Source organism: Grampus griseus (genome assembly GCF_964374135.1).
Source record: "Grampus griseus genome assembly, chromosome: 2".
In the NCBI taxonomy this organism is placed as follows: Eukaryota; Metazoa; Chordata; class Mammalia; order Artiodactyla; family Delphinidae; genus Grampus; species Grampus griseus.
The window spans coordinates 34,572,409-34,590,899 of NC_139018.1; the positions used below are offsets into that span (position 1 = coordinate 34,572,409).

The 18,491-nt window shown below is 34.8% G+C and overlaps 1 protein-coding gene across 3 annotated transcripts in view; it reads right to left on the minus strand.

Moving 5' to 3' along the window:
• The window catches only part of PALS1 (protein associated with LIN7 1, MAGUK p55 family member), a 104,484-nt gene that overhangs the window by 20,337 nt on the left and 65,656 nt on the right, over positions 1-18,491 (minus strand). For 2 of the 3 annotated variants that reach the window (XM_082647466.1, XM_082647468.1), the window contains 7 exons: positions 18,163-18,240; positions 17,448-17,594; positions 16,099-16,260; positions 13,975-14,052; positions 4,258-4,441; positions 1,312-1,383; positions 882-953 (listed from right to left, as the gene is read on the minus strand). In XM_082647466.1, the coding sequence (XP_082503592.1) occupies positions 882-953; positions 1,312-1,383; positions 4,258-4,441; positions 13,975-14,052; positions 16,099-16,260; positions 17,448-17,594; positions 18,163-18,240 (793 nt within the window). The remainder of the gene's footprint in view (positions 1-881; positions 954-1,311; positions 1,384-4,257; positions 4,442-13,974; positions 14,053-16,098; positions 16,261-17,447; positions 17,595-18,162; positions 18,241-18,491) is intronic. The other variant, XM_082647467.1, reaches the window with a different exon arrangement.

Sequence of the window (18,491 nt, forward strand, 5' to 3'; positions counted from 1 at the left end):
TTTTGTATCAAATTTTCCAATTATCTATAACATTTTATTTTCACTAGTTCAATTTATGCCACTTAAGAAATTTTCAAGGTATTGAGAGAATAAAAATAAGCCTTATAAATTGTGTAAGAAGTTAAAGACTCCCTTTGCTTTATTATTTGGCTTGTTTCTAATGTGAATTAAAGAAGGGGTAGCAAATTCTAAAGCCCATAAGGACCAACCAAGAAGGTAATGAAAGCACTAAATCAGGCTGGGTTTATAAAAAATTGGATGTGGCGGAGACTGCTGAACTAAGTAGGTGCCCAGTATAAAGGCAAAAGCATATCATTCAGGTCCAGCAGACCAGTGTCATGGGGGAATATGAGCCCAGTGTTATTTGAGCTTTTGATTTTAAGAGAAGCTACAACTTAAAATTTTTTTAATCTTAACAATAAATTAAAATAGAACAGAAAACTCTCCTGTGTGCCTGACTCAGTCAGCAGGCTCTATGCAATGGCTTGCCTTGGTGACATGAGTTACTGTAGACAAAATGTTCATTTTTTACTTAAAATACAGCTATATTGTTAGAATTTGTTAGAAACATGTATTAATTTTGCAAATAAAGAGTTTAAGTAGGAAAAAATTTATGAGGAAACTATCAATATAACACTGTACATGCTAAATTGTACTATAATTTTTATACCAGTTTTTCTCAGAATTTAAAACTGTGCATTCCTCATAGGATTCCAAAAGAAAATAATTTCTGCTAAATGGCTTTATTAAGCACACACGTTACATTAAGAGGCCAAGACCAGAAATAAAATTCCCTGAAAATATCAATTTAATTTCTTTCAAGTGTTAGATATGGACCTCTTTCGGATATAAATACAACTATATCTGAGAGTGGAACTTACCATCATTTTTATTGGCATTATATAAAACCTTTTTCCTCTTCTTTTTATTCTTCTTTGCACACCATAGTTTTCCTGTTGAGAATAAAAAACGTAAGTATAAATGTGGTATTTGTTTCCTTGAATAAAGCTACATATTTCAAATAGAAGAACTCAAATAGTTTTAAATTTAAATTTATAGACACGTTACATTGTTCATAGAAGAACTATTTTTCAGAGAAGTAGTTATAATTTTCCATTAATCTCACATCACAGATAGATAATCTTTAATACTTAAATCCTCTCCTTCCTTTACAGTCCTAAGGTAATCAGTTTTGCTTCTCACATCACTCTTGCCATGAATACCTCTTTCTTGACAGTTGTGATATGTAAATCTAAACCTGATTCCAGATGAAGACCCAAGAAACCTCAATGTCAAATATAAGTGTCCAACCTGATTTTTCTGGCTCCTTATCTTCTTCTATGGTTTGCTTCATGGCTTCCCTTTGCTGCTGAAAGCTTTTCCCTAATAAGCAGAAAGGAAAAAGAGTAAAATAGTTAAGTCAAAAGGATAGAAGTATTTTTTTTTAAATCAAGGGACACCACCAGAAGTAACTCTTCATTTATATTCCCTTCTAAATCCTCCTGCCACCACATCAGAGTATATCAACTATGATTATATGCTCCAAACAGTTAAAGTATTAAGTCTCCACCTTGCTCTCAATCAATCCTAGAACATGTATTACTGGACTATATATCATCTATTAAAAAAGATAAATAACAAACCAGTGCTAGAAAATTTAATAGTTCAATTTTTACAAAGTTTTCATTTAGCATCTACTATGTGGAAAGCACTGTGCTGGATGTTACAATGGTTCTGATCATTTGAATTATTGCAAATCAAGCAAATTAATTCTAGGAGTTAACTTTCCAAAATAATATGTAAACAGTCACCAGTTTTTGATTCCAAGACACCATTCAACATATTCCCTTGCATTTATCATTTTCAATCCCTCTTTTTCTTTGTATGTATGTATATGCTTTAAAGATTTTTCATTTCTACCTTAAGCTACCCATGATACAAATAAATGAAAAACCTATTACATTTTTCCTCTCAGGATTAAGATTTTAAATATAGGAGGCTTTCAAGGTTTCTGATTTTCATGTTCTTTTCAGACATCCACCTTAGAATCAAATGTATTTTTTTTTCGAAGGATAAAAGTGGCTTTAATTAGAAAATTCTGAATTAGAGTTCTACTTTTATATTTAATTTTTATATTTAATTCTTTCCATTTCAGGCCAGAGATTCTTAAAAATCAATAAGCAAATTCCATCTATGATGTTGGGATAATCTGTTGAACTTAGTGCATTTTATAAGAGCACAAGCAAAAACAGTATTGAGTTTGATATACATAAAAAACATTAAAAGAAATCAAGTTATCTCCAGAAGCTGTACAGATTGTGTTTCTAGATAAAACAAGTAGCTATGACTATAGGGAAATTTTTAAGAGCATTAAATTTTTTAAAAAATATTTGCCTTCAACAGATTTAGAAAATAAAGAACAAAATAATTTAAATAATTTATATACTAAAATGTTTAAAAACATTACAGTAATGTACTGCTATGGCACATTTTTATAGCACACACGTATGTAGACTGTTTTTGAAATAGAAGCAGACATTAGTGGGAGATGGACATTATAACCTCTTAGAAATCCTCCTGACAGAAAACTGTCAAACTCAAACTAACATGGGTCCATTTATTTGTCCTATAAAAAGACTTACAAATGGTATCATTAAAACTTCCTTGATTTATCTATCTATTTTCAGAAACTCAATGTAATCAATCAGTCAATAGATATTAGTTCTAAGTATTTATGGGCTAAAGCTGACATGGTGAAAGATATCAAATTGATATCTGGCACAAGCACTACGAACCATAATGGCTGCCCAGTACCCCAGGATTCTAGAGGAATGTTCCTGTAACTGTTACTGTGAAGAATCAAGGGTACAGTATCATCCTCTGAACTTAATATAAGAAGCCCATTCCTCCTTCCTTGATATATGCGTCAGTATACACAGAATCTCCAGCTTTGGGGTTTTAAAGCAGATGATTTGTGGCTGTGACTTTATTATACACATAATGTATTACTTGTAGTCACAGTCATTGTAAGCCAAATTCTATAGCCAGATCTGTTATGCTTAAAATCTTAAGGTTTAATAGGAGGTATAATCCCTAAAAAATGTTATAGGCAAAAGTCAAGGCTTGGAAGAGTTTTTTTTAAAAAAAAACAGCCTTAGAAGGTCTAATTCAGAAGCACCAGTTCTGGCAGAACTATTTTTAAAAACCGCCTATTTATTAATTTAGCAGATACTGCCCTAAATTTGAAAGAATAAGTAAGATGTAGTCACTGGCCTAGAAGTTTACAAACTGAGAATATACAGTACAAAGTACTGTAACAGACAATTCCATGTAAGTATTATGAAGTAGGGCACACAAAAAAGGAAAAACAAACATTGTTTTACATTAATGTATAATTAAAGTATTAACGGATATGCTTTAAAGTCAAATATGGAAGAGAAGCTTATCTCAGTGCCTTATACAATGCTGATATAACAGTATTTTTTGAGTGAATAAGCTGATGAATTATCACTTTATTCCCATTTCATCATTCTGTAAGTATTCCTTTGCCTTCACTAATATCTTATTATACTTTCCTTGGTTCTGTTTCCCTCATTCCACCATACCCACATCCTGGGAACTGCAGGAACAATTTGTAGGAAAAATTACATCTATACACTTCATTCCATTAAGCATCATCTTCACTCTTCAGAAGAAATATGTTCCCTTAATAATCTTAATGTCCAATGTGAGCTAAAGTTTTATTTTAGTATAGTCTAAATTAGAGAGTCTTCTTCAATGAAAAGTTGGGGGCATCCTATTTCCACCCTAAGATATCTTAGGAGAGATAAATTCAGTAGTCTTACTCTCCTGATTCCTTATAAAGTGATGCACCTTCACAAATTCCTATTTAGATATCAAGTTTGATGCTCCAGTTGATGATAATCTGTTATAGTATAAGTTTTGTTGCCTTGATGCTTTTGTTGTTCAATACAAGTTTTGTTGCCTTGAAAACAGGGTAGTCTCAATGTACCTACAGTGAATGTAGTACAACATGGGATTGGCTGACGAGATTATATCGTAATTCCATTCTAAAGCCCAACAAATTGGTTAATTTATATTCAAGATACTTATGTTACAGATACAACATAAAAATCAACGACGTGAAAAAGTATTTACATCATTTTTTAAAAGGCATGAAAAAGTGAGTTTTTCTCTTTGAAGATTTGTATTTTAAATGTTTTTTTAAACTTTGTACTTTCTACTATACTGTCTTACCTGGAACAAGCCCAGCTAGAGGCTGATTATCTTCATCCCCTTCCCTGTAGGCCTGCCACCAATTTGGATCTTCTTGACTGATTACATGAAGTATATCCCCTTTTTGAAAAGACAGACCTAACTCTCGACATGGAACATAAGGGTCATCTGAGGGGTCATAGTCAAAATGAGCCTTTACATGGATCTAAAAGATAAAAAGGGTAAAAGTAAGAACAACGATAATGAAATGGCAACACAAAATCTTCAGCATAAATATAATTAAAATGTTACATTTTTCATTAGTGCAAAGATATTATGAATTGAAAGAAGGGAGGTTAGTTTAGTTAACTGTATTTTGGGAGCAGAATTTTCCCAGACTCATCTGTTTTCTTCAGTTAAGACAGTCCTGTTGATTGCAAACATGTACAAGAGTATGCAAAACACTGCACTGTTAGCTGCTAACAAGCTGAGGTGCTAAGGGGCCTCAAAGGTTTGATAGAAGCAGAAGGAATGTAATAGAGACTCCCTCCCCTTCCATTCCTGACCTGTGAAAACAATGACTCTGCAGTAAGGTATGTAATTTCTAAACCACTACTACCAGGAAAGGTAGACTGTAAACCTCACCACATCTGTCATCTAAGCAGGTGAGTGTCAGTTTCCCTGGTGCCATCATCCAGGGAAACTGCTCTTGGCCACACTGTCAGCGCGACTGCACCTTAATCTCCTTCAGAGTTTCTTCTAAAGGGATATGTTTAGGGTTCATAAATAAAGACACCCTAAACTGCTAAAATTATCTAAATCAAGTGTATAATCATTCCTATCGTGTTCTATACATAGGCTTTATTACTAGTGGTATAAGTTAAAATTTTTGTTAACTGTGTTTTTGCGTATCTAAAACCTGTTAACGCTCTTAGCACTAAAGGTAAGAATTCACATGAACCTTATTGAAAGCTAAGTTATTTCCAATGCTATTTTCTTCAATATATTCTATAAGATAAAGTATTCTTACTTCTTAGGAGGTATAAAGGAATTAATATTCTCTTTAACTCCCCTATCTGTACTTTTTATCCAAGCTGGTCAAATGGCATGTGGCATTTTCCAAAATCTGTAAGAAGTCCATTTTCATCTAACAAAATCCTACACCTATTTTCAATGAGTTTTTCTGCCCCACATAGGTTATATTTCAGGTCTGGGCTCAGTGAGCCAGGCACCTGATTGACAGCCTAAGAATTTTATAATTCTGAGTTCTCTTCTATCCAACTGTTGTTTGACTTTCCTTAAGCCTTTTACCCTAACCATGACTGAGGCCACCAATCATAAAGATAATACTGGTCTGCTTCAAAAACTATTTTTATGAGAAAACACTATCTTTTTTCAGCTCCTGAAACACTTAAAAAATTGACTATTCTCAATCAATAATGAGAATATATGAAAGCTGATAAAATACTTTTAAAGTGCTATATATATATAATACATATCCCTCCATTATAATAACCAAGAATCCTCATGAAAGCAACAGCCTCTTTCAGAAATTTTGTTTGAAGGTATCTTTAGATAAAGAATACTGTATTTTTTAATTTCAGAAAAATATTTTACTGCTATAAATATGAAATGAGGAAATCTATGTCTCAATATACAAACAGCAACACTGAAGTAAAGCAAGTGATTCAGTTAAAAATATAGAACTTAAATGCTAGTCTGCTTTTTGGGGGGTAGCTTTTCACTGATGTACTACATAAGTTCAAATAGTACACAAAATCCTAAATGTATAGCTCAATTAATTTTCATAAACAAAACAAACCTGTGTAACCAGCACCCAAATCAAGAACCAGAATATCACCAGCACCTCAGAAGCCCCGCCTCACGTTCCTTTCAGTCACTAGCCATGCTATGTCCTCCAAGGATAAATATCATCCTGATTTCTAGAATAGATTAGTTTTGTCCTCCAACGGTAAACATCACCCTGGTTTCTACCATAGATTAATTTCCCTGTATTTTACTTCATATAAATGGAATCACATAGTACACACTCTTGGCTTAAATATGTTTACGATACCTCACTCAATTTAACAGTGTTCTGCTGCATTACAACTGGAGTGTGCCCTAAACAGCCTTATTCTTGATATGAAAAACAGACTTTTTAATAAAATCTTGAAAACTTTGTCAGTTAAAACCAAAAATGAATTTTAGAGAGTTATACAGGGTAGTAGTGAGTCAAAACAGTTGAGAGACTGGGTAAAAAGACTATACATACAATTCTGTAACCCTGGCATGAGGTCTCTAATCTATAGGATGATTAAAAAAAAAAAATCTCTGCTTGAGTACCATCCCTGTTAATCAATAATGCTTCTACATCTGTTTGAATTGTTGTTTTTTAGTCAAACAATCTTAGCAATCTGAACATGAAATTATAGGCATCATTTATGGTGGTGGAGAGATCATTTTATTAACAGGCTTTTCAAAGAATCATGAAATCAGACTACTTGTCAGCCTGATTGATGATTTTATCAAATCACTTTCTGAAATCAATACCCAGCATGTTGTTTCCAAACTGTTTTGCTCAGAACACCTGCTAGGATGTTTATTAAAATACTGACTTCTTACGCCACGTCTCAAACTTTCAGACTCTGTATTTTAATTATGTTCCTTGGATAATTGTTACATACATGCTGTTTAAGATGTACCCTAAAATCTCAGGGAACTACTACCCTGAGGGAAACTAAATAGACCAGTGAGGACGCTGTATCTAAGTCTATGACCTTTGCCAGAGGCCAAACAAAATCACCCAGAGATGCTTTTCTCCCTACTCTGCTTAGGTCTTACCTCTTCACTATTCAGATTTAGTTGGTTTGGAATGAGGCCCCTCTGTGCAGGCTGGGAAGAGGAGTAAAATTGAGAGCAAAGTTTATTTCATATCAGGGAAATTAACCATATGACAGGGTAAAAGTCTGAGTATTGACTTGACATGTACTATGTGACTTCTATCTATATATAGGCATACCTTGTTTTATTGTGTTTCACTTTACTGCATTTTGCAGATAGAGTGTGACTCACTTTATTGCAGTGGTCTGGAACCGAACCTGCAATATCTCTGAAGTATGCCTGTATTCCACTGCAATTCTTATCAGCTCTAGAAGTTATCTTCAGCAATCTTTCCTCTTCAGCTCTGTTAGTGGCTAATTTATTTCCTTTCCCATACAAAAGAAAACAGAGTCCTTTTCAAATGAAGGAGAGATGCCGACCCCTATAGGAAAGCTCCAGGGTTTAACAATGCTGTAGTATCACTACAATGTATCTGACCAAAACAATGTCTGATTTCTAATCCAAACAAAATCATCTGTTTAAATTTTAAATTACAGGGCTGTTTAGACACAATTATCTTCCAGTCCAACATTTTTCTCCTTGCCCCTTTTTTTTAAGCACATTTGAAATCCTAATGATGGGAGCACAGTAAAGGAATAATAATTCATTAATTTATTTACATCTTTCCTAAGGGATTCAATGCTCAAAAATAATTTTTCCTTGTAATTTTTATTTCTGCATTTCTTATTATACTAGACTTATCTCTAACTTTTAAAATTACTTATAGAAGAGAAAATAGTGAAAGTGTGTCTTCTTTTGTCTTTGGCCTAAACTTTACCATAAGGCAGATTATAAAACTAAGGGCAGCATCAAGAAAAGCCTTTGAGTGTCAAGCAACAGTTTTCAAATTCCTTCTCCTCATCCTGAGATTCCTCCTCTCCAATGCCCATTCAAGAAGGAATATCTTTATTATTTGTTCTCTTCCATTTTTAACAGGAGAAATTTGGGATATCTGTGGGGCATCCAGTTAATGGTTAGTAGTAGTAGGCAGACAAAAATATGAACCTTAGGGTAACAGCAAACTTAATAGAGCAACTGCCCTAACCTGAAAGGGGATGTCCATCTAATACACTGTACACAGAAATTTTCAATATTTTTTCATCTTCTGATAAAATATTTATAAAATTTTTATTGCATTATAAAATTGCAGATCTTCTTCCAAATGAGAAAAAATTAAGATGAAAATTATATTATACATTTTATACCTCTAAGAGAAAAGTAAGTATACTGGATGGCAGTGGTTCTCAACCTTTCCTTTCAACCCAGTTATCTTCATAGGCTACGAACAATTCTTAACCTATCATTTTTTAAAATCTGTAGAATTTTTTGCAAACACATAAAGTACATATAAACAGACTGTTCCCCTGACCTGATTTCCCCACAATAAATACAACTATGGCCCAGATCTCTCCTTAGAATTCCAAAATGATATATTCTATTCTATGCATTCGATATCTCTACCTGAATGCCTCTCAGGTATCTCAAATCTATAAAATAAACCTTTGGATTTTTCTCCCCAAACCAGTTTTCCCTCCACATAAAGCACCACCACTATCCACCCAGTTGTTCGAGCATCCTTGCTTCTTCCCTATCCTTTACTCTCCACATTCATTACAAGGTCCTGTCATTTCTACTTCAGAACAGCCTGATTCATATTCTCCACTGCCACTGCTATCATCGAAATTTATAAGTCAACATCATACTTTATAATGGCTTCGGCAACAGTTTCCTGAATCTCCTTGCTTCCATTATTGGCTCTACTAATCCAATTTCCACCCAGCAGCCAGATGTGTTTTGTTTTTAAATACAAATCACACCATGTTACTGTATTTGAAATGCAAACTCCCTGCCACGGGCAAGAAGACTTACTTGACCTGGCCCTATCTACCTCTCAAGCCTCATCTCTTAGAATTCCCTCATCACCGTTCTACTCCCCTACTTTGCTCCATTCCTACAGGCTTTCCAAACACAAAGTTCTTTAGAAATTATACTTGGAAGCCCTTCTGGTAATTAACAGGCCTGGCTTCATCTCATTCTACAGGTCTCAGCTTCATGTTGTCTCCTCCAGGAGGCCTTTCCTGCCAACCTTATATAATCAATCCCACCTCCTTTTATTCTCAGTGTTCAAATTCTATTGATTTCCATCTTATCACTTACTGCAAACTATAATTAATGTCATGTTCATTATTATAAAGCTAGCACTTATTAGCACAGTGTCCTAGTACACAAAAGGGATCAAGTACATAATCACTGTGAGGAAAAAAACTATTTGGGGCCCATAATATTTCAATTATTAATACCACTGGCCTAGTGGCTAATTCTATGGTTTGTATCCCTGAACTATGATTTTAGTATCCTCCTAAGTCTTTAAATTCCCCTAAAACTACATCTTTCTCCCATACTCCCAGCCCAGACCCCCAAAAGCAAGAGACTTCAGTCATGCTCCCAGCATTTTAGAGTTATCAAGTCTCCTACAGACAGAAGAGATCCTACCTCAATTTCAAATACTAAAGTCTCATAATATGCTTTTATTATACTCAAAATCCAGACTCACTACCATATCATATAGCTACTAACAGGTTAATTCATCCATAGTTACAATTTTCTATCATGGTATTGTAATTATTTTCTTCGGACTGATAATAAACAGTAATACAGAAACTTCTAACATTTAGTAGCTTTGTGGGACAGTACCTGTTATATTACACAGCAGTTAAGAGCAAAAGTTCTGGAATAGGCATGGGTTCTAGTCCTGGCTCAGTCACTCACCAATAGTGGGCTTGGGCAATTAACTTGACCTTTCTAATTCTAGTTGCAATGCTTGTTAAATGGGAGTAATAAAGATAGCTATACTTAAAAGGGATACTATAAGGACTAAATGAGATAACACATGTAAAACAATTAGTATTGTGCCTGGCACAAAGTAAGTAATCATAATAATAGCTAACACTTATTGGACAATCAATAATCTCTGAATTTTCTAGTGCATATTCCATCACTAATAACTAGTGTGATCCCCTACATTTCAATTTACTCCTGTTTATATTTGGGCATCAGACTAGACGAAAAAAGTGCCTTTGGCTCAAATATTCTATTTCCTCCCTTCAATATTATTTCAATTATATTGTGAAATAATCTGAAGTTGTACACAACTTTTCTTTTAGTCAATGTGGGGAGAGGTAACTGCAGTTTAAACAATGTAAATGTTTCCTCAGACAAATGTGCCAGTAACCTAGGAAGCTAAACTACAAAGGTGTCAAGACTTTTGTCCACTGCAACCAATGGAGCAGCCCCTGGCTGCTATGTGTGATACAAAAGAAACTTACCAAATAAGGGAGTACTTCTCCTGACACAGCTTAGTCTTGCCATTTGTAATGTTATAATTCAGCAAGTCATTATGATGGAGTTTCAGATAACACCTATTTTGTTATCTTAAATGCATATTTCTTTCTAACATCACAAAACATACATCAGAATGATAACCTTTTGTTGCTCTTACTAGATCCCGACCTGTACCATAATTATGCTTAATAAGTTGGTTCTAATTAAACTCTAATATGAAAAAAGATATACACACCCCAGTGTTCACAGCAGCACTACTTACAATAGCCAAGGAATGGAAGTAACCTAAATGTCCATCAACAGATGAGTGGATAAAGATGTGGAACATATACAATGGAATACTACTCAGCCATAAAAAAGAATGAAATAACGCCATTTGCAGCAACACGAATGGACCTAGAGATTATCATACTGAGTGAAGTCAGAAAGAGAAAGACAAGTGCCATATGGTGTCACTTACATGTGAAATCTAAAATATGATACAAATGAACTTATTTACAAAACAGAAACAGACCCACAGAGGTAGAAAACAAACTTACGGCTACCAAAACAGAAAGGGGGTGGGAGAGAGATAAATTAGGAGTTTGGGATTAGCAGATACAAACTACTATATATAAAATAGTTAAACAACAAGGTCCTACTGAATAGCACAGGGAACGATAATATCCTGTAATAAACCATAATGAAAAACAATATGAAAAATAGATAGATATCTGAATCACTTTGCTGTACACCAGAAACTAACATAACATTGTAAATCAACCATACTTCAATTTTAAAAAATGGTTATTTCTTAAAATCACTAATCCCATATAAAATTATTCTGCATATGCCAAATAAAATTATGATATACTATCACTGTTTTCCTTGTGGAAATCTTCCATGCGAGCATTAATAATAGTAGTTCATTTCAAACCTGTTTAAGTTTGACAAAAACTTTACAAGAGATATTGCAATTGAGAGTTCTTCTCAATGAAAGGAGGAAATGAAGGGAAAAAAAATATTGCACACCATTTCTATTTTGAAAACACCTCTACCCATCAAATGCTGTATTCTAAAAGGGATAAGCCTAGCATCTTTTCTTTTCCTTTCTCTCCCTTTCTTGTTAAAGTCATATAAGTAAGCAAATATTCCAACCTTCTTCTGTTGTGTCTCCTCACACTGCATAGCTACCTTTGAAGTTCAGGGCTTGTTCGTGGGAGAGATATGTGGGAAAGAATAGTGCACTGAGAATAAGGCTGTTGAAACTCAAAGAGAAACTATTTCCTCATTTCTCTTCCTACAAAGAACTTTAAACAGAAGGAAGGTTGCAAATGCAATATTGACTTCAATATGTTCCAATAAAGGGAAAAGATGGAACGACAGCCAAAATATAAAGCATAACTGTGATGAAATATTAAGAAAAAAATGAAACTGTGTTCCCTTTCAAATTGTTATGCTTGTACAAAAATTAAGAATAGTAACAGATGCAATACATCAGGCTACCATGTTAATCCAGCACACTGAAGTCTACGACTTTTTAACAGCTTTACTGAGATATAATTCATATGCTATACCAGTCACCCATGTGTACACTTGGGTGGTTTTTAGTAAATTTAGAGTCGTGCAACCACAAACAATTTTAGAACATTTTTATCAAAGCCCTACTGATTGGGAATCACTCTTATTCCCTCCTAAATCCCCACCCTTTCACCTAAATAACTACTAATTTACTCTCTGTCTCTATGGACTTACCCATTCTGGACATTTTATATAAATGAACCCAATACACAGCCTTTTGCGAATGGCTTCTTTCACTTAGCATAACTTTTTCAAGGTTCATCCACGTTGTAGCATATATCAGCACTTTATTCCTTTTAACTGCCAAATAATATCCCATTCTTATGGATATACCATATTTTGTTTTCCATTCATCAGCTGGCAAACATCCGAGTTGTTCCTACCTTCTGGCTACTATGAAAAATGCTGTTTTGAACATTCATGTACAAGTTTTTGAAAAGAGGTATGCCTTCAGTTCTCTTAGGGTCTATACCTAGGAGTGGAATTGCTGGATCATATGGTAATGAAGTCTGCTTTTACTATAGCTAGAGTATTTAAGAGTTGTGCATACTTTGTAAAAAGCACCTTTTCCCACTACACTAAGCATATTTAAGTTAAATAAACCCACCTATACTGACAGAAGAAGACAAAGCTGAACATTATAAGTCATAAAAATTCTGAAAAAGAAGTATTTTCTATTTTTTTACTTTTCAGAGTTCACTAACTTTGAAATATTAATATGTCATATTTATTTAAATAAAATCTACTGAATTTACCTGTTTTTACTTGAGTGCAAGAATATTTAGAGTGACATTTCTGATGCTCAAATGATAAACATCACTGTGCATGCTTTTGTTTGAGGTTTTCAATTCCTTGGTATTAATGAGCTGAAAACTTATATCCACACAAAAACCTCCACAGGGGTGTTTGTTCATAGCTACCAAAACTTGGAGGCAACCAAAATGTCCTTCAGTAGGTGTGTGGGTAAACTGTTGTATATCCAGACAATAGAATATTATTCAGTGCTAAGAAGAAAGGAGCTATCAAGCTATGAAAAGACATGGAGGACTTAAATGCTTACCACTAGAGAAAAAAGCCAATTTGAAAAGACTACATACTGTAAGATTCCAACTATATGACATTCTGGAAAAGGTAAACCATCGCAGTCAAGACAGTGTGGTTGCCATGGGTTGGGGGGAGGAAGTGATGAATAAGCAGAGCATAGAGGATTTTTAGGGCAGTGAAACTATTCTGTACGTTACGATGGTAGACATATGTAATTATACATTTGTCAAAACTCATAGGATGTACAACACCGAAATTGAATCCTAAAGTAAACTGTGTACTTTGGGTAATAATGAAACCATCAATTCACCAATGTAACAGATACACCACTCTGGTGTAGAATGTTGATAGCAGGGGAGGTTGCACATGTGTGAGAGTGGGAATTATGTGTGAACTCTACTTTCTGCTCAATTTTGCTGTGAACCTAAAACTACTCTTTTTTTTTTTTTCTGGCTGCATTGGGTCTTTGTTGCTGCATGCAGCCTTTCTCTAGTTGTGGCAAGTGGGGGCTACTCTTTGTTGTAGTGCGCAGGTTTCTCATTATGGTGGCTTCTCTTCTTGTGGAGCACGGGCTCTAGGCATGTGGGCTTCAGTAGTTGCAGCACACAGGCTCAGCAGCTGCAGTACGTGGGCCCTAGAGCGTGTAAGCTTCAGTAGTTGTGGTGCGCAGGCTCAGCAGTTGTGGCTCGCGGGCTCTAGAGTTCAGGCTCAGTAGTTGTGGCGCATGGACTTAGTTGCTCCGTGGCATGTGGGATCTTCCCAGACCAGGGATTGAACCCGTGTCCCCTGCATTGGCAGGCAGATTCTTAACCACTGTACCACCAGGGAAGTCCCCTAAAAATCCTCTTAAAAAATAAAGTTTGTTAATTAAGAAAAAAGTAAACAGTAGCCATCAGAAAATAAATAATGAACATTAAAAAAATCACTTACTACTGTTTCCTTAGCAGGAGGAGGCTTGATCTGTTGACTGGGAATCAGAACAAATGTCAAAGTACCATGCATATCAGACTGTAACAGAAAAAGTACATTATTTTAAAAAGCTGTATTTATGAAAATCATTCCACGATCTTATGATCAATAGTTCCTAAACTGGACTATTCTGGAACTCCAAGGAGACTTAAAAAAAAAAAATTGGAAAAGATGAATCCCATTTTATCAGGAAGCACAAATTATGCCTTTCGTGGACTCCATTATAGAGCTACCCAGGAATACGACATTCTGCAATTTTGGTCCTCTCGTCCACTGGGAAAAGCCACTTAGCCCATAAGTCCTGGGTTTTTATCTTCCATTAAGTTTAAGTTTGGAAGATTCCACAGTGAAGGACTGGAAGACACTGCAGCACTTCAGGGTCATCTACTCTGACATACATCGATTTTAATACAGTAGAATTTGAAATAGTAATTTTACTAGGATTAGAAAAGCGATGCAAGTACACAAATATTCTTACTTCCCAGATGCTTTGTCTCTGTCATTCATTCTATTTTATAACTGTATAGAGTCTTACTGCTAGGTTCTCTATTATCTTCCAGCACAGTCGGCCCTCCGTATTCATGGGTTCCATATCTGTGAATTCAACCAACCGCGGATGGAAAAAAATTCCAGAAAGTTCCAAAATGCAAAACTTGATTTTGCCACCTGCAAACAGCTATTTACTTAGCATTTACATTGTATTAGGTATTATAAATAATCTAGAGATTATTTAAAGTATGCTGGAGGATGTACGTAGCTTATATGCAAAAACTATGCCATTTTATGTAAGGGACTTGAGCATCCATGGATTTTGGTATCCATGGGGCCCTGGAACCAATCCCCCATGGATACCAAGGGACAACTGCACACCACTGCCCACCTTGCTCAGCTACCTCCAGCCTAGACAGTAATCACACTTATGGTCCTGAGATAGCAGGGAGAAGTACTCAATCTAGAGACAGCAGCCAGTAAAACAAGGGCTAAGAACAATGACCACTGGCACTTTGTGCTATCAAAGCAATGAATGGGACTGGGTGACAATAAGGATGTGAGGATGTTTTCTAGATTCTTCAGTAGACGTCAGCAGATAGGAGAGATTCTAATGTAACAACTGATACTAAGTAAGTAAGAATATAAATCTGATTGATGGGTATATATGAAGTGATCATAAATCACCCTCAAATGCTGGCTCTAAATGGCCTCCTGATTATACCACCACTGTCTAACAGAACTTCCTATGATGACGGAATTCTGATCAGTGGACTGGAATTGCAGAATGCCATATTCCTATATCTACACCTTCATATGATAGCCATTAGTAACATACGCTTCTTGAGCATCTGAAATGCAGCTAGTAAGAATGAGGAACTGAATTTTAAGTGTTCCTTAGATAGAAATAACTAGCACATGTAGCTAATGGTTATCATATTCAACAATGTAGATCTATACCACTGCTATTATCTAATATTGCTAAGGAAACAACAATCAATTGTAGGTAATAAAAAACCAAAATGAGGGCTTCCCTGGTGGCGCAGTGGTTGGGAGTCTGCCTGCCGATGCAGGGGACACGGGTTCGTGCCCCGGTCTGGGAAGATCCCACATGCCGTGGAGCGGCTGGGCCCGTGAGCCATGGCCTCTGAGCCTGCGCGTCCGGAGCCTGTGCTCCACAACAGGAGAGGCCACAACAGTGAGAGGCCGGCATACCGCAAAAAGAAAAAAAAAAAGAACATAAAAATCATGAGGGTGTGAACTTTGTTTTGTTACTGTTTCCTAGCAGCTAGCACACAGTAGGCATTTAATACATGTATTTTTGAATGAGTTATTATTAGTGATTTCAGAGGCGAACAAAATATACCTGGTAGTAATAAAGAAAAAAAAATCAGCAGCACCTCCACCCCCACAAGAATAAAATTCTACTAATAAATATTGTGGAAACAATTATACCATGGGAAAATTATGCTAGAAATTGTATAGAGATCTTAACAGTTATTTTTAAAATGCTTTTTAAATATTTTATTCTGAAGTCCAATAACAAAGGAGGCTTTTGAGAGTCTATCAATTATTCTTCTACACGGGGCAACTTACCAACAAGTCAAAAACCTCATTGACATCTTTCCCCCGAATTTCAATGCCATTGATCTCCAGAACTTCATCCCCTTCGTGTAACAGACCACTTTTTTCTGCAGCACCTCCTTTTACTATCCGACTAATGATGACAGAATCCATTTCATTACGAACTGTAGCACCCTTAAAAAAATTCAATAGCCAATATTTAAATAAAAATGCAATTTTTTTGTTCAACATGTCCTCATTTTTTAATTTTTGTATTCAACAATTCTAGCCTTCAGTTATCTTGAGAAAAACTTTATTTACACAGCTAGAATAATCATGGCAATTAGGTTTGAAAGCTGATCACTTCCCCCACATTTTGTGCTTCAGAAGCATTCCATTCGTTAAAATTCTAAAATCAGACTTTTGAAGCATACAACAGCATAAAAATGCACTTGCTCAAGAACAATGTGAAAGCCTATAATCAAATTTGTTCTCCATATGCTGGATGCTATTCAAATGGTTATACTATATTTAGGTATAATTAGTGAACATAACTTGTAACTAAAAGTCTTTTTAAATTCAAAATATCATTAAGAGATGAATACTAATCTGGTTAATTATCAAAATGTTAAATATGATAGCTGCATCCAATTCACATTAAAATGTATTAAACATTAATATTTATTACACAAATTGGAAGTACAACTGCAATATATACACTCAAAAACTGGAAATATGAAATACAGAATAAAGCTTGAAAGTAGATAGTTTGTAACACTTTTCTCCTGAACTTTTATTTTAAAATTTTGTCATAACATTCCCAATTTCTTTCTTTCTGGTGGGGAAAACCTAGTTACATAAAATGCCCTTTAATAAAACACAGTCCCTATTTCATATACCACACTGTGCAAGACAATTTGAGAACTTAGGATTCAAAACTATTTCTCTGAAAATAAAGAAAATTAAGTCAATGATAGCAGACTAACAGAAAAATGTTCTACATATAAAAACTACAAAATATTAACATTAAACAATGCATACTTCTAAGTATATGTGAAGTATGTAAGTAATTACATTGAATGAAAAGATCAGACTTTCCACTGTTTTTTTAAGAAGCTGGCAGACTAATGAAGCAGATTACTTGTCCCTTCTTTGTTCAACGATTACTTCACAAGCTATTATTTTCATCAAATTATGGGTGAGAAAAGATGAACAAATTATTTCTCAGATGAATAAGGAGTATGAGGAAGAACATAAAAGAATTCCAAAAAGTTAGCCTCCAAAGAGAAAAACTACCAGAAATGTAAAGGGTCTTCAACTATCTGCCATACAGAAGACGCCTGTGTAGAAAGGATCTTATATCAGAGATGTGGGACACTTACCAATGGAATATCTCGAGCCTTTTCTATACGAACTATTTTTACAGTTTCTCCTCCATATTGGCCAATGCTTTCATAAACTCTCTCATCTGTAATGGGCTCTAGCTGCATTTCCTGCTCAGCAACCTTATCATGGGCCAGTAAAAGTGCCTGTTTCAAAGAAACCCATAGCATTTAAAATAACAGCATGATTTATTTCTGTAGAGAGATTTTAACCTAATCATGTACATAGTATCCTGATCATTAAACCTTTAAAAGAAGTGCTGTAATTAATTATATATTCAGATCTCTTTCCAAACTTTCCAACTGAAGTACAGATGCAACCCTGTAACTTTTATAGCTAATAATAACTAAAGATTTGTTAGGTATAATAGGGAATACTCTGGGATGAGTTATCAAAGTCTAAAATGCTTATTAAACTTCATAAAAAACAAAATTACCTCAAGGGTCCAACATCACAGATAATTAAAATTTATGGAAAAATATGACCAAAAAAGGGAGGAATTTGTAAAGAATAAGAAATTGTTTCAAAAATAATGTGGTTAACTTTAAGTACAAAAATATATAATCCAACAATAATTATTCTGCAGTGGAAGTTGTAAGCAATCAAAACAGGCTACGTTAATATCTGAGGTCTCTTTTAGCCCAAGAGACTCTGATTCAAAGTGATTTTGGATGCTGGAAAAACCACACATGTGATGCTCTCTCCATTTTCTACCTGAATATGTGGAGCATTCAGCAAAGCAGTTAATTCTTGTCCTTCCTTCTGGTGGATTGGCTTCAAAACACTTTGTACCTAAGAAACAAAGAATATTCTTCCTAGGTTATAAAAACTATCACTAGCATTTATAAAGATTTTTTTTTAAAAAGGTACGATTTAAAATTGTAAAAACTGGAAAACGGGTTCAAGATGGTGGAGTAGAAGGATGTGTGCTCGCTCCCTCTTCCGAGAGCACCAGAATCACAGCTAACTGCTGAACTGCTAACTGCTGATCATTGACAGGAAGACACTGGAACTCACCAAAAAAGATACACCACATCCAAAGA